Source organism: Telopea speciosissima, chromosome 10, assembly GCF_018873765.1.
Source record: "Telopea speciosissima isolate NSW1024214 ecotype Mountain lineage chromosome 10, Tspe_v1, whole genome shotgun sequence".
Lineage (NCBI taxonomy): Eukaryota > Viridiplantae > Streptophyta > Magnoliopsida > Proteales > Proteaceae > Telopea > Telopea speciosissima.
In genome coordinates, this window is record NC_057925.1 from 56,667,202 (window position 1) to 56,694,049 (window position 26,848).

Genomic DNA, 26,848 nt, shown 5'->3' on the forward strand with positions numbered 1-26,848 from the left:
ACACACAGAGGAGATTTGAAGAGAGGGAAAAGGTAATGATCAATTTTTTTCAAAAAATAAAAAACTAAGTAACCAAACGGGTACACGGGTACACGGGTAAACGGGGGATTCGGGTCGTCTTCTATTAAAAGGGCAAAAAGAATTCGAATTTAAGCCATTCAAATATGAATGAACCATTGACTTAACACTCGCTAATATTAGACCTGTTTACTTTTTTAAGTAAAGATAGATTCAAATTGTTCAAAAGAGACCTGATATCAGTTAGAAGATAAAACATTTTTCATGGCCATGTGTGACCAGTTTCTTTTTTTGTAGTCAATACACCATTTGAGTAGAGTGAATCCATAGTTCTATGCGCTTGAAGCCTTTCTCTGTTGCTTTTCCTTGTGACCTTGTTCGATTGTTTTTCCTTCTGCTTCTTTTGTTGAATCAATGAGTTCAGTCCATCGGATTTGGCTCCTCTATAGCGTGACAGGGAGTGTAGCGCACCATCAGACGACTCGCAGTGTTTGGGCACGCAGTCCAACACACAAGCTGGGTGTTGGGCTGCGTGCCCAAGCACTATGTTGCGTTGGATGTACGCTATACTCCCTGTCGCGCTACTGAAGAACCCAACACTCAGTCCATCACCTTGTGTTATATAATTGATGCTCAACGTGTTTCATTTATTTCTTTCTGAAAATTTCCACCCGTTATAACTGACTATATGATCATCAAGTGGGTTACAAAGAGAGACTTTATTATTTACAAAAATTGATGGATATCCTTAATGATTTTGGATTTTCTTGTTCCTCATGCAACAAGGATGTCCATATATTAATCTAATTCATTATATGATAAGATTTGGTTTTTTCTTTATATTAAAACTTCATTTCTTCATGAAGATGAAGACGCAGGCAAAAGCAAAGGCGAAGTTGTAGATGAAGATGAAGGTGAAGATGACTTCATAGTAGAGGAGTGAATTTGAGGACAACGTTGCAGTAGCCTAGTATAATTCAGCATGGAATGTTCAAGTATAGGTGGAGGTTTCTAAGATGGAGGCAGGCACAGATGAAGATGACAAAGACGACTTTGTGGTAGGGGATGAATTTGAGGATATCGCCACAATAACATGAAATAATTCTCCGGTGGGATATGCCTTTCTGGGTAACCCTCATCGCAAGTAGGTTGTGACCAAAATCGTTGGGAATGATCAAGACGAGGTGGAGGTTTCTCTAATGGAGGTTGTTTGATATCTGTTTCGATGTTTCCCAAGATTTGTTTTCCAAGCTATTCTTCTCGTTCGTTGCCTTTGAAGTTCGTGTTGAGCTCGTTATTAGGTATGGATGATTGCATATGTTTTGCTATTTTGATGAAATCGAGTGCTATAAGAACCATGAAGACCCTTCATCGACATACACGCCGAAGCTGAATTGTTCTCTAACGATAGCCTTTGCTGGGGAAGACAACCTTAATGCCCATCAATTGATTTAAACCCTTAATGCACATTAAGTGAGTCTTGATTATCAAGCGGTTATAACTCATCAATTGATTACAAACTTCAAAGCTCATCAAGTGGGTATTGATTATCAAGCGGTTACAACTCATCAATTGATTACAAACTTTAAAGCTTATCAAGTGGGTCTTCATTATTAAGCGGTAATCAATCGATTGATTTCAACCCTTGATACACATTATGGGTCTTTTTTCTTTTTTTATTTTTTTTATTTTTATTGAATGTAATTTTTCTTTTCTTCTAATTGGAGCAAATGGTGTAGCTCACTCCCTTACCAAGAAAGCCTTGTCATTAGTGCGTATGATGGTTTGGCTTAATCCACTTATTGGCTTCATTATTTGTGTGTAAATGAAGCACTGACCACTACGCACTCTTATCATCAATAAATTTATAATTTACAAAATAATAAATCTCATTTTTTTCATACCAAAATGAAGTACAAAATCATTGCCTTCATCAATAAGAAAATTTTGGCATCTATTAGGGCGAAGCTAGGATTGGTGATCATGTCATAAATTAAATATTTAAAATAGTTTGCACGAAAAAACTCTATTCTAAGGCTCAAGTGACTCGCTAATCAGATTCTCTTAGAGTAGAGATAACCAAAAAAATAGATGCTAAAATATTTTTTCAGATTTATCGCATAGAGCACATAAATTATTTATCAGCATAAAAGTTATAAAACAATTCTTCATTAGCAGTCCATTATGGCAACATTTTCACAAGAAAGAGTTTAAATTTCGGGTGAATATTAAAGATTCCAAATTAACTACCAAGGTAATGGTCTTTCATTTATATTGCTGTGTTTGGAAAGAGAAAGCTTTGAGTCCTTGACTTTGAGAGTGAATAAAATAGCTCAGCTTAGTTGAAGCAAGCTTTATTTTGATTATGTGATCAACAATACAAAGGAAAGAAAAGAGAGAGGTCAAGAGATTTCAATTCCTAGAAGGATCAGTGAGTTCTGAAACCTTGGTGTAATAGGGATTTTGTTGGATGCTATTTTAGATTTTGAAACCTTGTATCGTTAGGATCCAAGGATCTTCCCAAATCAAAACATCAGTTCTAGTTCCAATCCTCCAACAGATCATTTGTTAGAAGAGTGGTGTAATGTATGTGACTCCTCTCAACAATTTTGATCAATTGAGGTCAGGGCATGTAGACTAGGGGTGTCAATCAATCGGTTTGGTCTGGGTTCAGGTCGATTTGTTCAGTTTCGGTGTGGCTTTTAGGGATACCGAAACCAAACCAATAAGGGATTTTCGGTTTCGGCTCAATTTCAGTTTCAGTGCGGTTTGATTTCGTGTCGTTTTGGTTTATGATAACAGTTTGATAGCGATTTGGATTTGATTTGGTACCGGGTTTTTTTAAACAGATTGGGTTCGGTTTGTGCCTATCTTTTTCTCTTTCTCTTTTCAACTACATAAAATATTTCATTAGCCCTAGCCACACTTAAAAAGGAGATCAATGGAAGAAGCATTGTTACAAATCAATTTCCCTATTTTCATAATCTCATACTCATTGATTTGTAACAATTCCCCTTGCAACCACAAATTTTCTCACTAATATTGAAATCAATTCAATTATTCATAAACTATTATATTCATTATTATTTTTTATTGGTTTCATTCGATTCGGTTTTCAATTTGTTATTGGTCGATCTGGTCCGATCCAATTTTCAGCCGATCCCGTCATAATCGAGTCCAAAACCAATCCAATAAGAAGCAGTTCGATTCGATCCCGGGTTTTTCGATTGATTTCAATCGATTTTAACATTTCGGACTAGGTTTTGACACCCTTAATGTAGACATGGGAATCTTCTGGTTGAACCACGGGAGTATTGAACTCATTAACTAACTAGTTTATTCTTGTCATCCTTACTCTCACTCTTCCACTCTATGGATTACTCCAGATGCAAAGGGAGTAATTCGTACAATCATATATAATTTTAAGGAAAAAGATTAACACAACAGCCCAAAAATGAAATTGCACATCTTAAAATATTATTGTTCATGTACCGAAGTGACAAGTCTTACATGGCACTCCCCTTCTATCAGATTCTAAAGGGAATTCCTTCATTCACCCAAAACTCCACTCAGGGAGTGTAGAGAATCCTTCCCACGATTTCTTTTGGAGGCGCTGTTCTGCTGTTCTCTACACCGCAGGACAGATTGCACCCAGGCACATGGGGATAGACGCAATGACCACCCTACTACCTTGATTTGCAGGCTCATGTGCCTGGCGCAGCCTGAGCTGCGGCACAGAGAACATTCTCCCTTTCTTTTTGGGGCACTGTTCTCTGTGCTGCAGCGCAAGCTGCCCCCAAGCACATGGGGTGGACGCAATGACCACCCTAACCCCCTAATTGGCACACCCATATGCCTGGGCGCAGCCTGTGCTGTCGAAAAGAGAACATTCCCCCTTTCTTTTTGGGGTGCTGTAGCGCTGTCACTGGGTTTTATTTCACCCATGGCACTGCCCCCTATCTGTTGGAAGTGAAAATTACACACCCATCAATATTTCAAAACACTCAATTATTACAATCAGTGAAGAAAAATTTGGTTCTTTTCTTTTATGGGCTCAAATGATGTTGAAACCTAATGACTGTCTATTTGTATTGTGCTTTAATAAAGTAAGAAACACATAGACGAGAGGTAGTTAAACAGAATGATACATGGTTAAACATGCATACACCCTCCCTTGTCTCAAGGCGAAAATAATTATCCGAAGAATTAAGAATTATTTTGGGTCCCAAGAACATTATTAATCATACCTCCAATTTAGAACACAAAAAAGAAGTGGATATCGGATAGGCTGAATAGAAATGCTTGAAATAATAGTTCCACAAAAACCACCTCCATCGTGGCCTATTTTACAGGATGCATGGAAGGCTTTTAACAAATTTTAAGACACGAGTTAAGTGCCAGGGGAAAAGAAATTTTCAAATTAAAATTGCTACAAAAATAACATAAAGAGGCCTGCACCAAAGAAAAATTGCATAGGCACTGTACATAATTATCATTCATTTCAAGAACTCCCAACTAGGTGGAGAAGTGATCTAAAACCAATGCTAGCAAGATAACAATACTGGTTGACACAATGCAACCCCAGAAGATCTTTGACAGGTAAACTCGATTCTTTTAACTGGAAGTATTTTTCCTTGAAGCATAAACACGGTATGCAGCCAATCCAACCAGAGTAACTGCTGCACCAACTGTATATGGTGAAACAGAAATCATGTAAAGAACATAGAAACCAAGAGAGAAAGAAAAGCACGCTACCAAGAACTGTTATAAACTCACTGGCATAACAATAAAGAAAAAATGGTAGAGCATGATAAATGAAAATAAAAAATACAAACAGACAACTCCTGACAAATGAATTCTATCCTCCAATAGATTCTAATCTTTCCTTTAACCATTCTTTAAAAACATTCGAATTTCCCCACACAACAGTGCAGCAGTAATCTCACAATATTTATAACCAAGCAATAAATTTTTTTTAACCAAGGGTGGAAATTATAACAATAACTGCAACATGGGATTAAAGGAACAAAAGTATTCAAGCAACCTAAAAGTGAGCCGATTTCTGAATAGAACTGGGAAAAGAAGTAAATGGCATTTGTATATGGCATAGATGAACAAATCCTTTGGAGTGGAAAAACGAGTCAAACTTTCCAAAGTTTTCAGAATTAAATGTCATGAGGAAAAGACAAACAGTCTTTGTCAAGAACCATATGTTTTTCAAATTTCCTTAACTCTCTCTCTCTCTCTCTCTCTCCATTTTTTTCCCCCGAGTAGGAGTTTCTTTCAAACATCATTTAATAGATTTTTTTCAAGCTTCAAGAACCCAATGAACCAGTAGGATTTTCTCTGATATATCCAAAACCAACAAACATACCTGAAACAAACATAAGAGAACGATTAACAAGCCGATGGTAATGCTTGCGGTTTCTGCCAGCTTCCGTTTCAGGAATGCTCAAATGAGGGTGCTCTGCTGCAGTGATTATCCTTCGGAATATACTATTATAATCTCCTAATTTCATACTTACAGGAACAGGAGCCTCAATTCCCATATCCTGACTAACCTACAGAAACACATTTAGTATGAAGAAATTATTATAGGTATGATAAACATACATTATAAAAACAAGGATATTTAACTCTATTTAGGGGAAAGTGAAGGTACACTATCATAAAGGAAAAAGGCAGACAAAAGAAAATAAAATGTTAGATGTATTAGCTAAAGTAATATGTAGTACAACTGCTAATCTAGGAAATTTCAACATCCTGAAAGCTGGGACATGACATCAAACATGTTAGAGAAAACTATTAACCAGTATGGTATGTGCAGGCACTGTTTAACTGCCAATTTTTACTGGAATCTGAGGGATATTAATGTAAATACACAGGTAGGAAGTCATGAATCTCCTCAGATGAGAGCTTGGCAGAACTTTAGCCACATTCTCTTTTACTTCAAATAAGGATTCAATGAATGACGAAAAGCCTCGTGACAATATTTTCAAGTCACAAATGTAGGCAAAACAATTACCCTTGTAGAATCTTGTATGGCCATTGGATATGGATCAAGATCATCCTTGGCAGCGACAATGAGGCAAGGCACCTCAAAGCCACTAGCCTCTCCATGACTAGCAACTTCCACAAGCAACTCGGTTGCCCTCTTCCATGAACTTTCATCAGAACTGAAAACGTAATAATTATTTTCCTGTTAGTACTCATGGGAATAAACTAAGGTGGTGGTTTGATAAATACTCTCTGACGAAGAGAAGTGGAATAATAGAAACAAAACAAGAACATTAGCTTACAGAGGCATATAAATTCCAAAGAATAACACATGAAAGCACACTTTAAATCTACGCCAATGAACTTCTGAAGAAAAAAAACCAGACTAACTAGCACATATAAGCCAAAGAGAATGCTAAAAAAAAAAAGAGAGCCTGGACTAAAGGCTGACTAACCAAACTCAAGGGAAGAGAAAGAAACATCACATAGAATTTTGCACCAACAGAAAATTCCAATTTGATCGATTGATTGTACTCAAAGTCCAAGTTTGGCTAAGTTCCTGCGGCTCAGATTCTAATAGGATTTCTACAATCCTAATTCAGAGATTCGAGAAGCAAAATCCAAGAATCTAATTTGGGAGCAAAAGATGCTTCCTTTGTTTGGAAGGGGAGCACAAGAAACCAGAGAAACTCAAAGTGCCCCCACTCCTCCATTCTGGCTTCTTGACCCCCTTAGCTCTTAAATCCTAGGTCAAGGAGCTACCCAAACATACTGCCCCCCTTTAGAGTTTAGACCAGTTTCTAATTCTGGGTCAGAAGCCAGGAGCTAAGAGTTACCCAAACGTACCCTAGGATTCTCAATTTTAAGTAAAAACTGTCCAAGATTCACTTCTTGAACAATGTCCTAAACCAGTGAAACCAAGCCAATCCAGCCTCACTATATTCTTTGCACAACATGCGGAGCATGGACAAAAGATTCAGGAACCTTAGCTGAGCTGAAAAAAAGTTGGCTCAACTTGGCAATTCGACACAAATCTTTTGGCATCTTGATGCAGTCAAGGGTGTACAATCAAGCCAATTGAGCTTCGGAAAAATTTATTTTGACCCATGGTTGGGTTTCATATGTATTGAGCTTCCTATTGTTTTTTTTTTTTTTTTTTTTTTTAATATATGCGCATCTTTCATAAGCCCATGAAGTGGGAGTAAAGTATGTACACAGAATTAGTAGCAACGTTAAGTATTTGGGTTGGATTATGATACTCAATAGTTAGAAAGAATTCTATTTTCAGTGCATTTACATTGTTCAGTGTCTTTAGGAGTCCTTTTATGAGTCAATTTAGGAATTTTAGGTCTTTATATATGTAATACAACCCCCATCAGTTGGAGATGATATGAGTAAAAAATGAGTTTTATTTAAGCGTTTTGAAGTTGTTGAGCTCGGCAATACGGGATTGACATGCTAGACTTGATTTGTTCTCCTCTTCTCTATTGATCACAGGGTTAGTTTCTGCAATTCTCTTCTCTCTTCATATGAATTTCTAATTCTGTTCTTAGCATAAAAATCCTGACTTTTTTAAGATTTCCTGAAATCCCTACTCGAACTAGGAATTTTCCAAAACTTTTATAGTTGTCACAGCGTCTAGGTTACCCAAGGCGTTGCAGGGGGTCTAGACACAAGGCGACACCAAAAAAGTGACCAAGGTTCCCATCTAGGAAACACCTTGACAACTATTGTAACTTTAAATTTAACCATTGGATTTCAATTCTGCTTCCATACTTGGCAATTTGTTTCAATTTTAAACCTTCTTACAGTTTGAAACTAGTTCCTTCCTACTTAGTCTCATTTCAGTTTAATCGATCTTCAAGTTCTTTTCTATGTCTTATCTCAGATTTCAGACAATCATTAGGTATGTTATTTGGTACTGAAATCAATCTCAAATATGGTTTGTATGAACCTTCCATCGATTCTAGATTTGGGAATTCCATCTTCAAGTAGGAATCTTAAGATCCTAAGAATTTGACCATTGGATCAAGCCTGATTTCTGATATTAATTAGAGCAAATGAACAAAATTTCGGCTGAATCTGATCCCTTGAATCTTCGCTACTGAGATTCTTTGGAAATCTGGTTTCATTCCTTACTTGCAATCCTGTTGTACGTTGATCTCCTATTGGATCTTAGTGGTTTGAGATTAACACTGCATTACATCATCTGCTGAATAAGACATATGTACACAATTCTCTATTTACTGACTTATATCGTTTAAAAAAAAAATTTACTACAGAACTTATAATAACTAGCATCCTGCCCCAAGCATCTGACACACCACTCAGACAGGAAAAAAATAATGTTACACAGTTAAGAACCAGCTTGAATGCAAATTATTCTGATGATTGATACCAAAAGGCTCCAAATTTATTAACAGCCCAACTACAAAATTTGACTTCTGAGAACAACATTAGATTGGGTTAGAGAACAAGAAGAAAATATAAAAACCATCTTTTGTTCATTAAGCTAGAAGTTAAACCTAATAAACATAACAGCATTATAATCACCTGTCATGAACAAATACTGCTATGTCACAGGCTGCCAAAAACTCTTTATTAGACAGCATATTTTTAACTCTTTCTTCTGGTATCTCACGCAAGACAAGTGTCTTCTTAGATCCCTTCAAAGGCAAGAACAAGTTTTACCACATAAGAAAAATCAGAATGAACAAATCCAAAGGAACGAATAACTTTATTACTTTAAATACAGATGTAAACATTCATTAATGTAAGAGATAAAGAGTTCTTGTGCCAAGTTAAAAGAGGTGCATGCTATGCATACTGATTCTTCTAATAGTACTTACCCCTAGGGGATCAACAACATTAACTGCAAAGCAGTCATTTGTGGTCGAAGTATAAATTTCAGAGAAGGGCCTGCATTTGGTATAACAAAAAAGAAATATCATTACGCTCAACTGAAGCAAGGATGACCGGTCGTATCGACATAAACAGGTAAACTAAAACGAATTTTTAGTTGATACCAAGGTCCTGAAATTAAATCAGACCAATTAGTTAAAGTATGCACCTTCCAATAAGTGAATTCAGAAGTGCGGACTTTCCAGCATTTTTAGGTCCAAAGACAAAGCACTGGAACACATTTCTTTCTGATTGTTGCTTCTTGCGGTCTATCCGTCTTTTTCTGGTCACACGGATTGCGGAAGCAGGATCACCAGCATAACCAATGTATATCAAATTTGATAGACAACGCGCAGGGTCTAGCAGGGTCATGAGGGCCCACTGCAGCAACATGTACAGATATTAAATACATATCATAGCCAAAAAACAACAAGCTAAGAAGTTTCAGCGCATGATAATTGTCTCAAGGTCAAAGTTACATGAGGAGAAGAAGCACCCGAAGAAAAACGTTGGGAAAGAAAAGAAGGGGAAAAACAGTATACAACACAACTGAACCGACAAATTTTTTAGCAGTAAACAAAGTTAAAAAAGGTTAGAACACCTGAAAAAGAGCATAAACATGACAATAAGCTCAATATTAATTGAAACATGTGTCAGGCAGTGTCATGACTCATGAGTACCAACTGGCACCAGCATTTTTCAGAAAAATTATACATAAATAGCTTAAAATGAGAAAATTGAAGATAGTTCAAACAAACGGTAAATGAAAGTCTAAGCTTATACGGGGAACAATGGCAGTGAACAAAAGGTCAGTACATAACAGCAACGTAAAATCGAAAATACTTTGTAACCTATAACATGATTGAATAAACACGTGCCAAATGTGCAATCCCTTTAACCAAAATTTGTAAATCTAGCTAGAAATTAAAATATTTAGAGACTGCAAGAAGGATCTCCATATGATTCTACTATTATAGAGCACCAATTTAATTTTATGCCAGGAAGATCCACGACAGAAGCTATTTACTTAATTAAGAGACTCATGGAAAGATTTAGAGATTGCAAGAAGGATCTCCATATAGTCTTTATTGACCTAGAAAAAGCTTATGACAGAGTCCCTAGAGAGTTAATCTGGAAAGTACTAGAGAAGATAAGTGTTTCAAGTAAATATGTGGGCATAATAAAAGATATGTATGATCGTGCAGTGACAAGTATAAGAACTGTGGGGGCCGAGGTAGTGAATTCCTAATTACAATTGGGTTACATCAAGGATCAGCTTTAAGCCCTTATTTGTTTGCAGTTATCAAGGATCAACTTTAACCTTGGTGTATGATTTTTGTTGATGATATTGTTTTGGTGGATGAGACAAAAGCAGGGATTAACGCCAAGTTGGAGTTATGGAAACCAACATTGGAATCAAAAGGTTTTAAAGTAAGTAAAACGAAGACGTAATATATGATGTGTAACTTTGGTTACACTAGGACGGATAATATGATGGTACAAATTGATGAGGGAGATTCCGCAAAATGACCATTTAAGGTATTTGGGCTCAATCATCAATAAAGAAGGTGATATAGAAGATGATGTTTCACAGAGATTTAAAATAGGATGGATGAAGTGGAGAGGTGCATCCGTAGTGTTGTGTGATCAGCGTATTCCATTTAATTTAAATGAAAATTTTATAGGACAGTCATACCACCGGCTGTGATGTATGGTGCTAAATGTTGGGTAGTTAAAAAGCATTATATAGATACACTCAGTGTAGCGGAGATAAGGATTTTGAGATGAATGAGTGACAAAACTAGGAAGGATAAAGTAAGGAATGATCATATTAGAGCTGATTTGGAAGTAGCTCCGATACACGATAAGCTATGAGAAAATCGATTGAGGTGGCATGGCCATGTTCAATGGAGGCCTTTGGATGCTCCAATACGGAGGAGTGATTTGATTCATAGTTGGGATATGGCTGCATTTGTTGTTGTGGTTGTAAGCTAGAAATTTTAAAACACCGAAAACAATGGGCAAAAACATGATAACAAGACAAGTTTAAACTGAAACACATAAGAAATATTTGAGGTACTATGCAACTTCGTAAACACACAAAAAAAGAAGCTATAGTGGACATACACACCAATGACAGGAACCCATCCAGTGATAAACCATCCAATGCAGTCTTCTGTGCAGAATCTTTATAAGGAGCTTCTCCCCAAGGACTGACGACATGCAGAAATGGAAAATAAATTATAAGACAACACAAAAAAGAAAAAAACATCACCTTGAAAGATTACTATGACAGCACCATAAGCAGAATGTTTACAATTCTGGATTGGATAATATATTGAGACATCAATTAAGATTAGTAGTGAAACCGCCAAAAATAAGTTCAGAACCATCAAATCTCAAAAGCATTTCAAAGGGGGAGGGGAGATCATCGTTGAAAAGTCAGACTCCACTCCTTCCTTTCCTTTGCCAAGCATTATTTTTTCTCAAGTATAGGGTAAAAGAAACAACCCTTGGGCCCCAAAAGCCTCAGAACAATCTGCCAATAAGAAAACCAACCACCTTGGCAACAGAGGAGCTATGAGCAGATGCATGGAACTGAGCAGATACCAGGTGAGCACCACAGTTTTGAGGCATGAACCTTCAAGGTTAAGAAAGTCATTCCACTAAGCTTGCCTCAAGGCAAAGGCTCAAAACTTAAGCCTCAAATTCTTTGCAAAGGTAAGTGAAGAGGTCTAACTAGAAGCACAGTATCTGATAGCAAGCCAATAAAAACATAGTAATCATCATTTCCCATATTACTGATTATTCAGTGACATGAGTATTAATACCTGACTGTAGTTTCAACAAGTTTATCAGGCTACAAGGGGAAAGGAAAAGGGCTCTCCAAAACAAACAAAAAGAGAAATGCTAGTGTTTGCTGATGCTAATAACCACCGATTCAACATAAAAAAATAAAAACAACCCACCTTTCTGGTGCGGTAGAAAAAAGATCATCTAATTCAGCAGGTCGTAGGGCCCCATCCTGGCAGACACAAGATACATATTTTCAGAAACTTTAAAAATTGGGATTAGCTAACATATAAGAGTTCCTTATGCAAAATCTAAAATAGGGAAGCAACTAAATAACTAGATTATAACTGAATTATAGTGCGGGTTCATTGTGATGATTCTTCATCTGAATATAGTTAAAAGTTTCAAACATGTAGTGTATCAGGATGTCAATTTTGAGCAATAAAGTCGACCAATTCACGACATAAAAATTAAATAGAGAAAGAGTCAAGACTTATGTTTTGACTTATTAGATGTATAATTAAAGTTCCATCCACTAATAGAAATAAAAATATTCCATGTGCTTTGGTTAATAAAGCTATGTTTTGCCTAACACAACACCCCCACCCACCAAAAAAAAAAAACCAAAAGGATAATTGAGTACATTATGACCCTCCCTAGACCCTGCAATAGCGGGAGCCTTGTGCACTGGGTACGCCCTTTTAAAAGGATAGTTATGTGCAAACTCACCATTGAGAATATGTATACATCCTTTAAGAAACGAAAATGAACTATGCAGTCTCTACACAATACAAACGAAAAATACAATTAAAATCTACGAAGGCAGCAGAATCTCAAATCTCCAAACTGGCTCTCGAATCACTTCCAAGAATTTGAGGTGTAATGGCAGTAAATTCCTCAGTTGAGCATGCTCATTCAAAAATATTTTGTCCAGTCTTCAGGCACCACCTGACTTTTCCTCTTTCCTTCCCATCAAATAATCTTCTATTCCAATAATTCAATAACTCGCCGATGGCGAGATCTCGGTAATATCTTTCTTTTCAAAAAAGCGAGACGAGGCTCGAGGCGAAATGAAATATTACCCCAACTCGGTTGAAATCTTGGTCTCTCGGTTCGGCTGAGATTTATACCAAACTTATATTTATAATGTACATATCTCGACCGAGACAATCGAGATCTCTCCAGAACTCAACAGAGAAGTGTGCATTTGACCTGATTTTTGAGGAATTTTTACGATGGTTTATGATAGAGATATATGTAATATCTTAAGATTGATGTATTGTACACTTTACATTTGTAATGTTTATTTAAGTTGTTTTATATTAATTGTATGATTTGATTGATTTCAATTACTAAATTATGTGTAGAATAGGGCCTATTAGTACGTCATCGCCTACCAACCTAGGGTCCGAAGTGAAACTCCTATTTGAACTTTGTTTTTGCAAAATCTGATAGTGTCATTGTGCTTAAATGGCCTAAAATAGGCTGAATACCAAATTTCAAGCCCAAACTGGTCTAAAACCCACCGAAACCAGCCCAACTCGATTTTTTGGCTGGGCGAAACCTGTACAGAAACCGAGTTCTTGAACCTTGTCTATTCTTCTCCTTCCATGTGGTCCAGGTGATAGTATATGGGATCATATTCCATCCCATCTTCACTTTGGGGGGAATCCCGCCATGCCAAAAGTTCCAAGAACCATAAGAAATAAGCCATATTGCAAAATGTGAACAGCAGTCTCTTCAACCCAGTCAAATAGACTACATCTTCTTGCCAAAGAGAAACCTCTAGTCTTAAAATGCTCAAGAGATAACTTCTTTAGGAAAGCATCCATGCAAAGAATTACATAGTGAACATGTGACAAGGACACACAGATAAATTGCTGACTGAGACACATATAAGGTGTTTGAAAAAGCAGCCCTGGAAATATGATGTGTAGACATCTCTATAACTATTTTGAAATGACATGCAGGTACACAAAACATTAAAAGTGATATATTACCAAAGTGAAGTCTCCCTGCAAGCCTCTCATAATGGCCTAAATTTCTGCCCCATTGACATTTCTGTTGGTCCTAAAATTCATCGAACAGTTGTTCACATTATCATCCATTCGCTTGGTTAACTTTCAGACCAACCCAATTTTCTCACATAGAGATATAAAGCCCCAAAAACTGGTTGAAAAATCAACTTTGAGAATTTTGCTTTTGTTAAAGTGTACCGTGAGGAATGTCCTCCCAGTTAAGTCGTGAGAGTTGTGTTGTTTTAGAGTTGGCTTATGTTTAGTCGAGTAGGATTCTTAGTTTAATATAAGTAGTGGGCCTAGCCCATGATAGGACTATTCTGAATCCTATCGTGGCTCTAAGATTCTCTCCCTTTTCTTTTATCGTGATCTTTCTTGGTTCTCTACTGCTTTCCTTCTCTGCTTCTTCTTCACATGTCATGGTTTTTAAGTTCAGGTTCTGTCACAGGTTTCACCATTGAAATAGTATAAGGTAAAGAGCTCAATACAATATGGGCCATACAGTTGAGACAGGACATCAAAGAAGACATGTGGGAATCCAATGGTGGGTGCTCGAGACACACACTCTGCGTCGCCCAAAAGTAGTGATCTTCATGAGAAGGCCCTCATGATGGGTCCATGAGAGAGTTTTCTCCTATTACATTTATCATATTGTAATTATCTTTTTATATGGGCAGCACCCAGGGACTATTGGTTAGTATTTACAAGCAAACTATGTTTTCTAAATTTAATTCACTGTCACTATATGAGGAATTATAATCATGGCTCAATAAATAGGTTAAGTAATGCAACCTAGGGTTCCAAAACCCTAATTCAAGGTTGAATTGGGCCCAATAAAGTGATGAAAACCTCAAATAGAAGGATGAATTGCAATTTTGTAATTTCTGAAACAGTTTTAGGAGCCTTTTGAAAGAAGTAACAGAATCTGGGAGGTAGAAGTAATTAAATTTAAAGGGAAGGATGAATCTGGAAATTCAGAAAACTATAGGGGTAAAGTAAAAAATAAAAACAAGTTATGAAATATGAAAGTGATAAGGTATGATAGACTGAAACAAAGCAACACTAACAAACCTACAGAAATAGAATCACAGTGAACCTAAAACACAGAAGAAAATCAAAGTAAAAAGAACTTACAAACAATGAACTCGATGAAGATGAAATTAATATACTCTAGAGGGCCTATGGAGGTAGTAATGTGGTAGAAGGATCAAAGAGATGTAATAATTGGATGGACAGAAACTTGCATGGACAGAATATAGAAAGTCTAAAAACAGAAAAATAACAAGTCAAGAAAACTGAAATAACTCATACTCCAAAAGTCCAATGGTGCTCAAATTTGGGTTGAAGGAAGTAAAAGGGGAATGGAATAACATATCCAATACTCAGCCTAATCTGATGGTTAGATACTAACAGAGACTGAACTTCACACATATATGTTGTAAAATACTCCCATCACAGACCTGAAACAATAGGTAAAATGAACAAAGGATAGATGAGAATACGAGAGTCACAATGACAGATCATTAAGACACAAAAGTAGTTTAGCAATAACCCAAGATGAGTCCACAATAGAGATAAAAATACTGCTGGAATCACTGCAGAATAAAAAAAGGGTGTACCCAGGGCACAAGGCTCCCGCCACTGCAATGTCTGGGGAGGGTCAAAATGTACGCAGCCTCACCCCTGCTTTCGCAGAAAGGCTGTTTCCAGACTCGAACCCGTGACCTCTTGGTCACAATTCAGCAACCTTTATCATTGCATCAAGAACAGTAAAGGGGAAAAAAAGAAAGAAGAAGATAGAAAGGGTGATATGACCAGGACTTCACTACTACTGGCCTGCGGGAAAGGCTTCACCACATAGGACAGCAACTGAATCACTGCAGCAGCACACACTCACGTAGAGCATAGTTTTTTTCAAAACATCCAAATTATGGGCCAGTGTGCTCCTTGCTCTTTATTGATAATAACCAACTAAAAGCTATTACAAACTACGATCCTCCATCCGTCAAGGCCTCTAAGCAGAAATAAAAACTAAATCTAATATTGCTATAACATGAAATAAAAAGCCTACTCTGCAAAGAAAAACACAGAAATAGAAACTCCTACTTAGTAACTAAAGTTACAATAATAAAAACTCAGTAATGCTAACCATAGTTATCAAGGCGGGAAGGCGACCATGGCGTTTTAGAGGATAAAAAAGCAAGGCGACACCGCCATGGCGCCCAAGGCGTCCAAGGTGACCAAGGAGCCTGGACGCCAAGGCGAAGCCTTGGCAACACCTTGATAACTATGATGCTAACACAAAATAGAAACCAAGGATCTTCTCTTAGACACAATCCAGCAACTCCTAGAAGCCCTTCTCCATGCAAGGCAGCAACCGAACTCCAAAAACTTTTCTCCATGCAAAGATCAGAATGGGCCCCACACAAAACCTAGAAAATCTTCTATATGCTGAAGTGGGCATATCTTCAAAGAATCTTCTAAAAACCATGCTGAATTGCAGGCCATGTTGTGGGGCACAACATGGGCTTATTTTAAGCAAAATTTGGGCTTTAATATGAACCAGATTATGGGCCGTAGATGGGACAGCGTGTAGCTTGAACCGATGGGCAGAAAAAGGGGCTTGGCTGGGCTTGTTACAATTAAACCACTGAAACTGGTTGAGCTGGATTTGTACTGTATCAGAAAGCAAGGACCATTCTGGATTTTTAATTCAGAGTGGGGATAATTTAGAAACAAAGTTCAGAAAGGAGATCAAATTCGTAAGTTTCAGAAAACTTGTCCTTATTTGCCAATACGAAGAACCAGCCTTCTTCCTTCTTCCTTGTGACAGGACTGGTTCTACGATAGACCAGCACCTAAACCAATTGAGAGTACTCTTTAATGTAAATTGTAAGCTATGATTGACATGAGATTTCAGGCTATGAATCCCAACACGCTACCCTCCTGAATCCAGTTTTAACTACCCGAAAGAGCAGCCGAGTCTTTAATACTAAAATACTGAAACTATACCTGGCAGAAGATCAGGAACCAGATCTGATGATGGGTTTCGTCTTAGCATAGTGATACTTTTATGAAGCCAAACTGACCAAGGTTGAGTCGTCTAGGGTAGGGGATTTCACACCCAAACAATGTTCAAAGTTTCGCCACAAAATTTCGCCATGTATTTCAATTTCACAAGATATCAAGACAAGACTCCATTGATATCAAAAAAGTGTAAGGTTTGGGTGTATGGTTTTGGTTTTGTATCAACTGATACAAACTTTTAATAGAAAATGCATAGTTTCGAACAAAATGGGTCTAAATTTTGACCCATTTGTTTGGTTTCGCTGATTTCAACTCCTAAGGTTTGCGGAAACTTGTTTTTTCGGATTTTTGGCAAAATCCACTCCCATACAAGCATGAAAAAAGTCATTTGATAGTAGTAGAATGCATCGAAAGCAAAGATTTGTTGCATTTGTGAAATTTTGGCAACATTCAAAAATGTGTGGAATAGGCCATATTAGAGAACGTATACATCAGTGTACATATTTTACCAACCTAGGTCTGAAGTCCAACTACCATTTTGAGTGTGTATTTTTACAATCTAAGGGTTTTACTATGTTTAGAGAGCTTAAAATATGGTTTCCTAGAAGTTTCGAGACCTGATTTGTTTTGGGCCTCAAAATTATCATCCACCGAAACCTGGAGAGGTTTTGACCAAAAGACACGGTTCCGTGAAATATTTCCATTTCAAGCCTTGTTGAAGCCAGGCTCGAAACCAAAACCTGGCAACCAAAGTCTTAGTGACACAGATCAGGTAGATAGATCTGCTGGTGGTGAACAACAGTTATGAGAAAATGGGGAGAGGAAATAAGGGGAAGGGAGAGAAACACCAAAGGGAATAGCCTCAATATTACTAAATCAACTAAATATCAATCATCAAATCGTGCCACCTAGGGTGTGGCAGTCCTCTTTATAATAATGAAGCAACATTACATAATGAGAAGCTATTCATAACTACGGAAGAGTTATCATAATAAAAAGTAGAAACTTACAAGAAATACAACTAAAATCTTTTAGACTAAGGTAACGAAATAAGTAATAAAGAAGCCACAAAGTAAAACCCACTATCCCAACAAGTAGCTGGAAGATCACAACAGAATATTTCCCACGCAAATCTCCTATAAAACTTAGAAGACATCAACAGAATATTCTCCAAATATTATGGTCGATCTCCTCTAGATATCCTCCAAATATGCTGGTCAAGCCCCAATCAACCTACTTTTAAGGAGATAAAAAATCTCCAGCTATAGATAAGATCCCCATCTACGAATCCCTGGGCTATCCTCTTTCCTCTTACTTACATTTTTCATGTTCCATTACTTTTTTTCGTATCCCATTTCTTCATTTTAACCTGCATTCGTCTTCATTTTTCGTACTTTGTTTTGAAAGGATCCATGTAGCCGACCCCATTTAGTTGGGATAAGGTCAAGTTGTTTCTGTTGTATTACAAATAAAAACATTAAAAACAAAAGTCCATGAGCAAGTACTATCAAAACATGCCCTAAGGCAGTTACAAGATAAGCCTAACAAATAAAAATCATGAATTTCCCTATTGACCCAGAAGCCAAGTCTGGACCCGGTTCTTCTCGATCTGGGTTTCCTAATCAGGTCATGCCCGACCCAGCCACGCACATGCAACTGCATCATTAAGTCATACCCGTTAATCTAGTAGATGAAAGTAACTTATTGTGGGAGATTGATCAGAGGATAACCAGTTGACTAGCTAGTTAGTATAAGCTATTTGACTTGCATTTTAATATTTGTAACATGTATTACTTTATGGGTAGCTGTATTCTATAACGTGATGTTTATCAAAAGATGAGAAGAGACACAAATAGAATAGATGAATGGGTCCCAGTCTCTCATGAAGGGAGCTATCAACAGAGAGGAGAACAGAAACCAGTACCACATGCTACGAGCACAGTTCTTAAAACCTTGAGTCAATACTGATTCATACCAACTTTCGACCAGTTTCAACCATATTTCACACATTTCGGTAGTTTCAACCTGTTTTGACCCACCCATGACATGTCGAGTTTTGCCCAGAAAATACCAGGTTTCGGTCGAAACCTGGGAAATCTCGGTTTCGGCCAGGGTCGAAATCAGCCTCAAAACCAAAATTTAGAACCTTGGCTACAAGTAGTGGGGACAAGGCTTAGTAAGTAAATTGAGCTGTGGCTAGCAAAGAGACTAAAAAGAGATTCTCAGAGCCACTAACACTTTGATAGCAAAGAGACTAAATAATGTAGTTCTAGATAGGGTAAAGCGCTACTAGAAGCCAATTATACCAGGACCAATAACAAAGAACTAAGGGGCTGCTGGTTCTGCAGTTTCAATAGGACAAAAGTATAGTTTTAGGTAAAAATCCTAGGGTTAGGGTGGGGTAATGGGAATATAGTTTATATGATTAAACTAGGCAGGTTTTAGGGAGTGTAATGAACTAGGTTTGATTAAGTTTAGATAAGAATTTAACATCTCACAAATTAGGGTTAGGGTTTCGGGTTTTAGAAATTAGATTGAATTTAGGGTTTCTAATGGGAGTTTAGGACCGGGGTTGAGATTGAGTTTGGGGGACAGTAAGAGGGAAGTTCGACCAGATTTTGGGCTGATTCTAATGGTTAGATTAGGCTGTGGGAATTTTAGGGCTGGGGTTGAGAATAATGTAATGATGTTAAGTCTGAAATTTGAGGGGATTTGAATGATAGGAATTAGCTGGACAGAATTTAGAACACTAGGGTTTATGGAATCCAAACAAAAACAAAGGGGGAATCGATTGGGGAAGGCAAGGAATGGAATCAGAATTTAAAATTCAAACTTACAGCAGAACTCCATTGGCAGCAAGCTTGAGCAATGAAGGATGGAACCACCTTCAGAGAGAGATCCTCCCAACAGTCACGGCGTAAAGAGTCAACTGGATTCCACCAATCCCTTTCCACCTTGATAGAACCACAAGGATGCACACACTCACAAGGAGCAAAGGAGCAGCAACAATGGCAGCCAAGCAACCATGATTTTTTTTTATAAAACTTGTGGGGGAGCCTCCCAAGATTTGAATATTTATAAAATAGGCTAACAGCCAAACCCTATCACAATCTAACCTCTTCCATCATAAATCATGGAAGGGAATGACTACTATCTAAAATTAATAACTTAAAATACTGAAAAGACCTAATTAACCCTACTAACTTAAGTTAAAAGACACTTAGTTAAATAACTTAAATTGACCCAATTGAACCAATTGGATGCAACCAATTTGAACCGGTTCAATTGAAAAACAGAAAAATAAACTAAGTATGGAATGAAAAAATACTAGAATGCAACCCTAAAGCTATGGCTCCAAACTAAGCCCTAATTCAGGACTTCTTCTTCTCCTCCTTCTTCCTACTTGGTGCTGCATCACTGAAAAGAGATTCTCAGAGCCACTAACACTTTGATACTCTTAAACAAGTTCGATCCGCAGATCAACGACATTGTCTTCTGCCATGCCAGAGCTGTTACTATAAGAAACCCCACATATTGATTCCCCACCTCCACAGTGATTAATTGCCCAACTGTAGGACCAACATGAATCTTTAGAATGTGAAAGTAGACTCAGTTTCTCTCAACCAAGTTAACAATTCAACCTTAAAAAAAATATCATTGCAATGAAGACAATGTCATTGATCTATTACTGCCTTCTATTTGCACCTTTTTAGTATTGCCTTCCATTTGCAACTTTTTTAGTATATGCTACCAGCATGGTTCGAGATTTCAGTTGAGACGACAAATTTCATGAATTGTTTCGGTTTCGACGTGAGTTGAAATGAAATGATGGTCAACTCAGCGAGTATGCAGAATTTCGGTCGAATTTTCAGCATATCGGCCAAAATTTCAATATCAGTGTCATTTCTGTGAAACTATACAACACAGGGAAATTGCCAATGCATCATTTCGACCCATTTCATTAATTTTGCCTATTTCGAACTAGAGAGGAAAATTGCCAGAAAAGCTCAGATTTCCAGATTTTTGGCCAAATTGTCTACATTTCTTGGTGAAACAAGTAGTGGGGACTACTACAACCCATCTGCAACAACGATTTGCCAGATTTGAGCAAGATTTTGTTTACAGTTTTTCCTTTTTAAATTAATTTTTGTAAAAAATAGAATAACAAATTGTCTATATTTCTTGTTGAAACAAGTAGTGGGGACTACTACAGCCCATCTGCAACAACGATTTGCCAGATTTGAGCAAGATTTGTGCAAGATTTTTTTTACAGTTTTTCCTTTTTAAATTAATTTTGTAAAAAATAGAATAATAAATTAATAATGTTATTGATAATTATGTTTTTTTATTCCAAATGCATATTTTAGTTGTTTTAACTGAATTTTGAGTGATCCAATACTAAATCATGTGTAGAATACGCTACATTAGAGAAGTTTACAACAGGGTACAGCTCGCACTAGCAACCTAGGGTCCGAAGACAAACTTCCATTTGGCTGTGTTTTTTTACTATCTAAAGGTTCAAACATGCTTAGAGATGCTTTTCCTTGAAATTTTGGGCCAAAATATGGCCATTTGACCACCGAAATGTCAACCCAAATGTGCAGCTGAATTGTAACAGATTTCAGTCAAAATTCAACCGAAATCCTGATCTGTGACTGCCAATTTAAGCAATTTAATTCCTTGCAATACGCTTAAGTTAACCAGATATAGATATGAAATTTAAAAGATTCAACAGGGAAACAGGAAAAAAATGAAGATAACAAATGGTTGATATTTATACAAGATTATATGTCAGAGATGCCAATACATTCAAAAAAAGGAAATTGAAATGAACAATTATTTTTAAAAGAACAAAATCAAACCATGGAAAAACTTTTCACACTAAATTGGTAATGCATTAGTATCATGCAAATGAATCAAATGAAATAAAACATGGGCATCATAGAAAAAGAATGGGGAAGAGAATAATCCATACACCATCGATGTCGAATAAGCAGAAGATTCCCCTTAGGAATTCCATAGCTTCATTTGTCAGTTCCACACTCTACAAGAAGAAGTTCAGAATAAGTATTTTGAACTAACACCAGAAGCTTCGATAATACCCACATTCAAGCTTTCAAAAGTAAGAGGCTTGTTTCCCAGCAATTTCAAGAGAATGCTGGACACAGATAGTTGATCATTCTATTCTACTATAATAAAGGTAGAAAGTATGATTCACCCAAAAAAAAAAAGGTAGAAAGTATGTATACAGTGAAACAAGATGGATGGAGTTGTAGATCTCTGGGAAATTCTTTTCCCCGGTTGGATATGAAAGGATTTACGAATATAAGTATAGCATTTGAACATGTAACAGTAGTCTGTGTGTCTATGTACATATGTATGGAAATCACCATCTAAAACAATAACAGAATGCATGTATGTATTTGTATGCATGAAAGAGCATAGGACCCCATGAACTGTCCCTTCTATCAAAAAAAAAATCTCAAACTACCCCAAAAGATGATCTATCAATAACCCCATTAAACTCATAGAATGCAAGTCAAAAGAAAAAATCCTTGGATGCACAGGCCCAATCAAACAAGAAGCCAATATCCAACAAACTTGGAATCGACCATGACTTTCCATATATATATATTCTCCTTCAAAGTCCCCAAGTGTTTTTGACTTGTGGAGCCTTTAAACCGATAATTATAGAGGTATGAATAGTGATCTAATGCAATGCATTTGAATCATTGATGATTTAATGTCATCTGTGAAGAATTAGTATGCCTTAACTTCTCCAGTAGACTTCTTCATTTTCTAAATTGCATAACTCACTTTTATTTTTAATTCCAGATAAATGGATGACATTTGTAACCTAGGCCTCAAGAGAGTTACAGGTTTTCTTTTATTTCCCTCTATTCACTTGTAGGGGTACTTAATGGATTACTGAGAGGAAATTCATCTTTAACCTTCTGAGTTCATGAACAAACATTAGAATCTTTCCAAGAGGAAACAAACAGGAGAGGTTTCCCTGTCATTTCCCTGAAGGAAGTTTTGCCTACAATCCTGTCCTTATGAGGGTTGTGGAATCATAAAGTTCAATGCACCGCTTTCTTAATTTGAGAGAAATACAGGGAATGAGATGAGTTGAGCATTGATTAATGCTTGTTAGTGAAGTACCCTGACTACAGGAAGTGAAGGCGGAATGATCGTGAGAACACCTAATTATTGAGGAAGGTTGGCTCGAGCGGTTAAAGATGCTGATGCTTGACAGTGCCTCACAACCCCCTAAAGGTCAAAAGGTAATCATATGCCCAACAAGAGAGGGGAAATACCAATTGGTAAGACCATCACCAACATGTGACGTTTCCAATGTTGACGTTTAGGGACTTTGGAGCACCACAAACTCTATAACTTGATCCTCTTAACATGATAGGCATCTCTGCTAGCCCAAACTCTAACCGTGATTAAAGTATCGGTGAATTGTTGGCATACCATTCTTTCTACTACATAACTGTAGAATTATTTTTCCGCATCAAACCTTATTTGCAAACTACATGGAGCCACACCGGAGAGGATAGACAATATTTCAGATGACTCCGTATTATAACATGCCTGATGAAAGTTTAGTTTAATAATCACATCTTTTATCTTACTGATTAGCATGTGAATAGCCAGTACATTTTCAAATTAACACCCGCAATGTGATGTGTCTTCCTCAGCCCAATATAAACATAAGAACTGGTTCAAATCAAGAAAAGCTCTTTCTGTAGCATAGCAATTAATTATTTCAAAGTCCAAATCAGCAATCTCATGCACATAAAAACATGGATGTTGCATCTGCCATGCTCCCTTTCAAGGTCTTCAAGAACAACATTTTACATTCTCACAAGCTGCAAATAAATAAATGTAGATTCAGATTAACAATACAATCTCATGTATTTGACTTTCTTTCTCCAACATTAGGACCCCAATGTGGGAAACCATATTCCAAGTAGAAAATTTTAATTATAATAAGATTTGTGTCACAATGAGGCCGTTTTTAACGTAAAAAACATACCAAAAACAGTACTATCATATAACTGGACATGCACTATCTGTCTTCAGATAAGGTAAATTATTTAAGAAAAAATAAATCTTGATTAACTTTTTTTTTTGGTAAGAATAAATCTTGATTAACTAATCTCACAAAGATTATCATTATCCAGTAGTACAAATCCTAATATTCAACTGGCATAATTTTATATTGCTGATTATATGGCTCTAGAATTCTAGCTGTCACTACAAGACCCATTTTCTGGAAAATATTCAAAGTTTTACATTAAAGGAAAGCAATCTGAATTCCAAAATATCTTCAAGTATAAAGAGGCAAGCAACTTTTCAGCAAGTACCCTTATCATTTCTGGTAAATAGCTCAATAAGAGAAATACCTGATCAGGATTCCGTTTGATTGGGACTGGAAGCAGATCATCCCTGAGTTTAAGATCATTATTGTATCCGAATTTCCTCAAGACAGTCCATGTTGTCTCAAGGCGACCTTTTTCTATAAATAGTGCATGAAGGAAAAGGAATCCTGTCAACGTAAGACCACGACCGTTGACCCCTTCAGGCAGTTTCTCCTGTACAACCCTCTTAACCCCAACTATTTCAGATGGCTGCAGTGGAGCATTGAAACATTTAACCTGTTTACAGGAGAAGAAGAAAAAAATACTCCAAAAAGTGAGAACTCATAAATAGTAGCCTTGCATAGCTCAACTACTAAAACACAAAGCAAAAACCAAATACAAAATATGGTAATAAAGAGTACGATAACCTGGAAATCATTTAATTCTGCATCACTGAGAGCACCATCCCTGTCATGGTCACATAGAATAAATATCCGCTTCAAAGCCCTCACACATCGAGGCTTCAAAGTCTGTGTTTCTTGATCAAATAGTGGGCCCGTCGGATGGAGAACTGCCTTTTGAGCATAGTAGAAAACCTCTGGGACCTGCGAGCAGATGAATAAACTAAATACTAACTTTCTGACTGTGACGCATCTTGCTGACATTATACCAACAGACAGACACAGACACAGAGATGGTAAGAAAGCAAAGAAAGTGCATCAACTGAAAGAGAGTATTACAACCTAGCTATAAAGGGGATCACCAGGCGAAGTGTGTAGCAACGACGGGCCTCAGGCCACAAATGTAGGGGCAGGCAACCGAGGGCTACACTCCTTGACAACCTGTCACTAGGGAGATTGAGTCTTAAAGCCCAAGTGAAATTCACTAGGCTACAAATACTTGATTCCACAATAGAGCTCAAACACATTGTAACAGAAAAGTAGCCAACCAAACAAAAAAATATATGTGCATTTTTTTATAATTTTCATTAAAGCTGCACAATGGTACAAACTCTTGCCTTTTTCATGTGTGCCTTCTCAATAAATATTTAATGATAAACTACCATTGGTGGTACTACTAGTTAGTTTAGTTTTATAGAAAAGGAATGGATCAGTGCTATTAAAATAGAATCTCGACTCCAGACTGATTGCAAGTGAGCTCAGACAAAAACTGAAGGGAAAAGGGAAAGATCAATAAATCAGAAGAAAATAAATCAACACCATACCTGAATTAAGTTAAGTGCCGAACATTCTATACAAGTCTCTATCTCTCTAAACTGCTGCATGATTGGTGACATCACCTGTTCCAAGCTCACAGGTTGTTGATCATCGCGTAAATCCAGCTTGCAACCAACCACAATCACTGGCACCTTCACCTGTATTTTTCCCGAGGCAGAAGAGTGGGGGCGATCAATATATGTACACACGACAATGCAATATCATTAATTAATACAGAGCCAAACGAAGAAACCAGAAACATGCTGAACCTCTAGTCGACGAAGTTCTGGCAGCCAAAAGGTACTAAGCCGGTCAAGCGTTGCAGGATCATCGCATGCATAAGTCAATACCACAGCATCAGCCTTCTTTAATTCTTCGGCAAGCTTATTTCGATTCTCCGGGCTAAGGGAACAGCAAGGATGAATCCAAATTAACATCAAATTAAATACCCAATCAATGGAATTTCCATAAGCAGTTCTACGATCCAATCCAACAGCGAAGAAAATAAAATTTTGAAACCTGGATGAAGTATCAATAATCACAAGCGGTACGCGGTCGGGATAATAGTCCGCCGGCAGCCGCGTGGGAGGCAACAGAGGCGGAACATTGCTAGGAAACGCTTCAGCTGCAGCTGTAACAATCAGACTCGACTTTCCAGTTCCACGGTCTCCGACCACGACGACACGAACACTGCTGGGAGAGAGTGAGCTCGCATTCCCATCTGAACCCGCCATTGAAGCTGGAGAGAACACAAAATAGCAAAATCAAACAGATTTTAAAATTACGACCGCTTAATTGCTCCCAATCAATAAAATTTTATCTATATATTCAATTCTATAAACAAATCACTGAATGATGAAAACCCTAGTTTTCGAGAGTAAAGAAAGAAAAACGAAGGGTGAGACGAACCTCAGTCTACTGTTTCGAACTTTGATCAGGACTCTCTAGAATTCTCGACGGTGAAGAAACCGCCGAAACCCTAATTCCAGGTGCTGGACGCAGCTCGTATCCTTGAAGAAGAAGTTATGAGATGGGACCAAAGATGAAACGTTGAAGTGTTTTCCACAAAATATTTTGGTGGTTCTTTCTCAGTCCTCTCCACCTTCACTATCGGTTTGCTTAACAGTGGCACGGAACTGGCCCGGCACAGGTCCAAGTTCGAACCAGACCTGGAAACTTTGGTAAGAAACTAAGAACCTCATGGCCCCATCCGAGTGGGCTGGAGAGCGACGAATGCCAGCTCAGCCCAAGCCCAGCAATATAAGCCTTACAAGGAAAGAGTTTCCCTTGAACCCGTCACTTTTCAGCCACGTAGATTAGTTATTTATGGAAAAGAGAATACCTGGTCATGTGCGGTGTGGGGCTCTTACGTCCAGACACAGAGTCATGCGAAATGACAATCGTGCTTCTATAGAGACCCGAAAATCTCTGTATTTGTGTAACCCTGTGCAGGGGCCGTGCACCATACGCAACCAGGTATCATTTTTCTCCCATTATTTATTTATTAATT

The 26,848-nt window shown here is 37.4% G+C and overlaps 1 protein-coding gene across 2 annotated transcripts; it reads right to left on the reverse strand.

Annotated features, from left to right (window-relative positions):
• Positions 1-4,331: 4,331 nt before the first annotated feature.
• LOC122642415 (mitochondrial Rho GTPase 1-like) lies at positions 4,332-26,412 on the reverse strand. 2 transcript variants are annotated; one of them, XM_043835873.1, is made up of 15 exons: positions 26,243-26,412; positions 25,858-26,079; positions 25,608-25,740; positions 25,347-25,496; positions 24,550-24,726; positions 24,167-24,418; positions 21,730-21,798; positions 11,886-11,941; positions 11,048-11,129; positions 9,086-9,297; positions 8,865-8,934; positions 8,569-8,681; positions 6,044-6,194; positions 5,393-5,579; positions 4,332-4,706 (listed from the first exon to the last, which is right to left on the reverse strand). In XM_043835873.1, exons 2-15 carry the CDS (start codon positions 26,070-26,072, stop codon positions 4,633-4,635), a joined length of 1,941 nt encoding a protein of 646 aa, XP_043691808.1. In that variant the 5' UTR covers positions 26,073-26,079; positions 26,243-26,412; the 3' UTR covers positions 4,332-4,632. The 2 variants fall into 2 exon arrangements, with proteins under 2 accessions (XP_043691808.1, XP_043691809.1); XM_043835874.1 differs by having other exon boundaries at positions 26,236-26,412.
• Between the last annotated feature and the right edge of the window lie 436 nt (positions 26,413-26,848).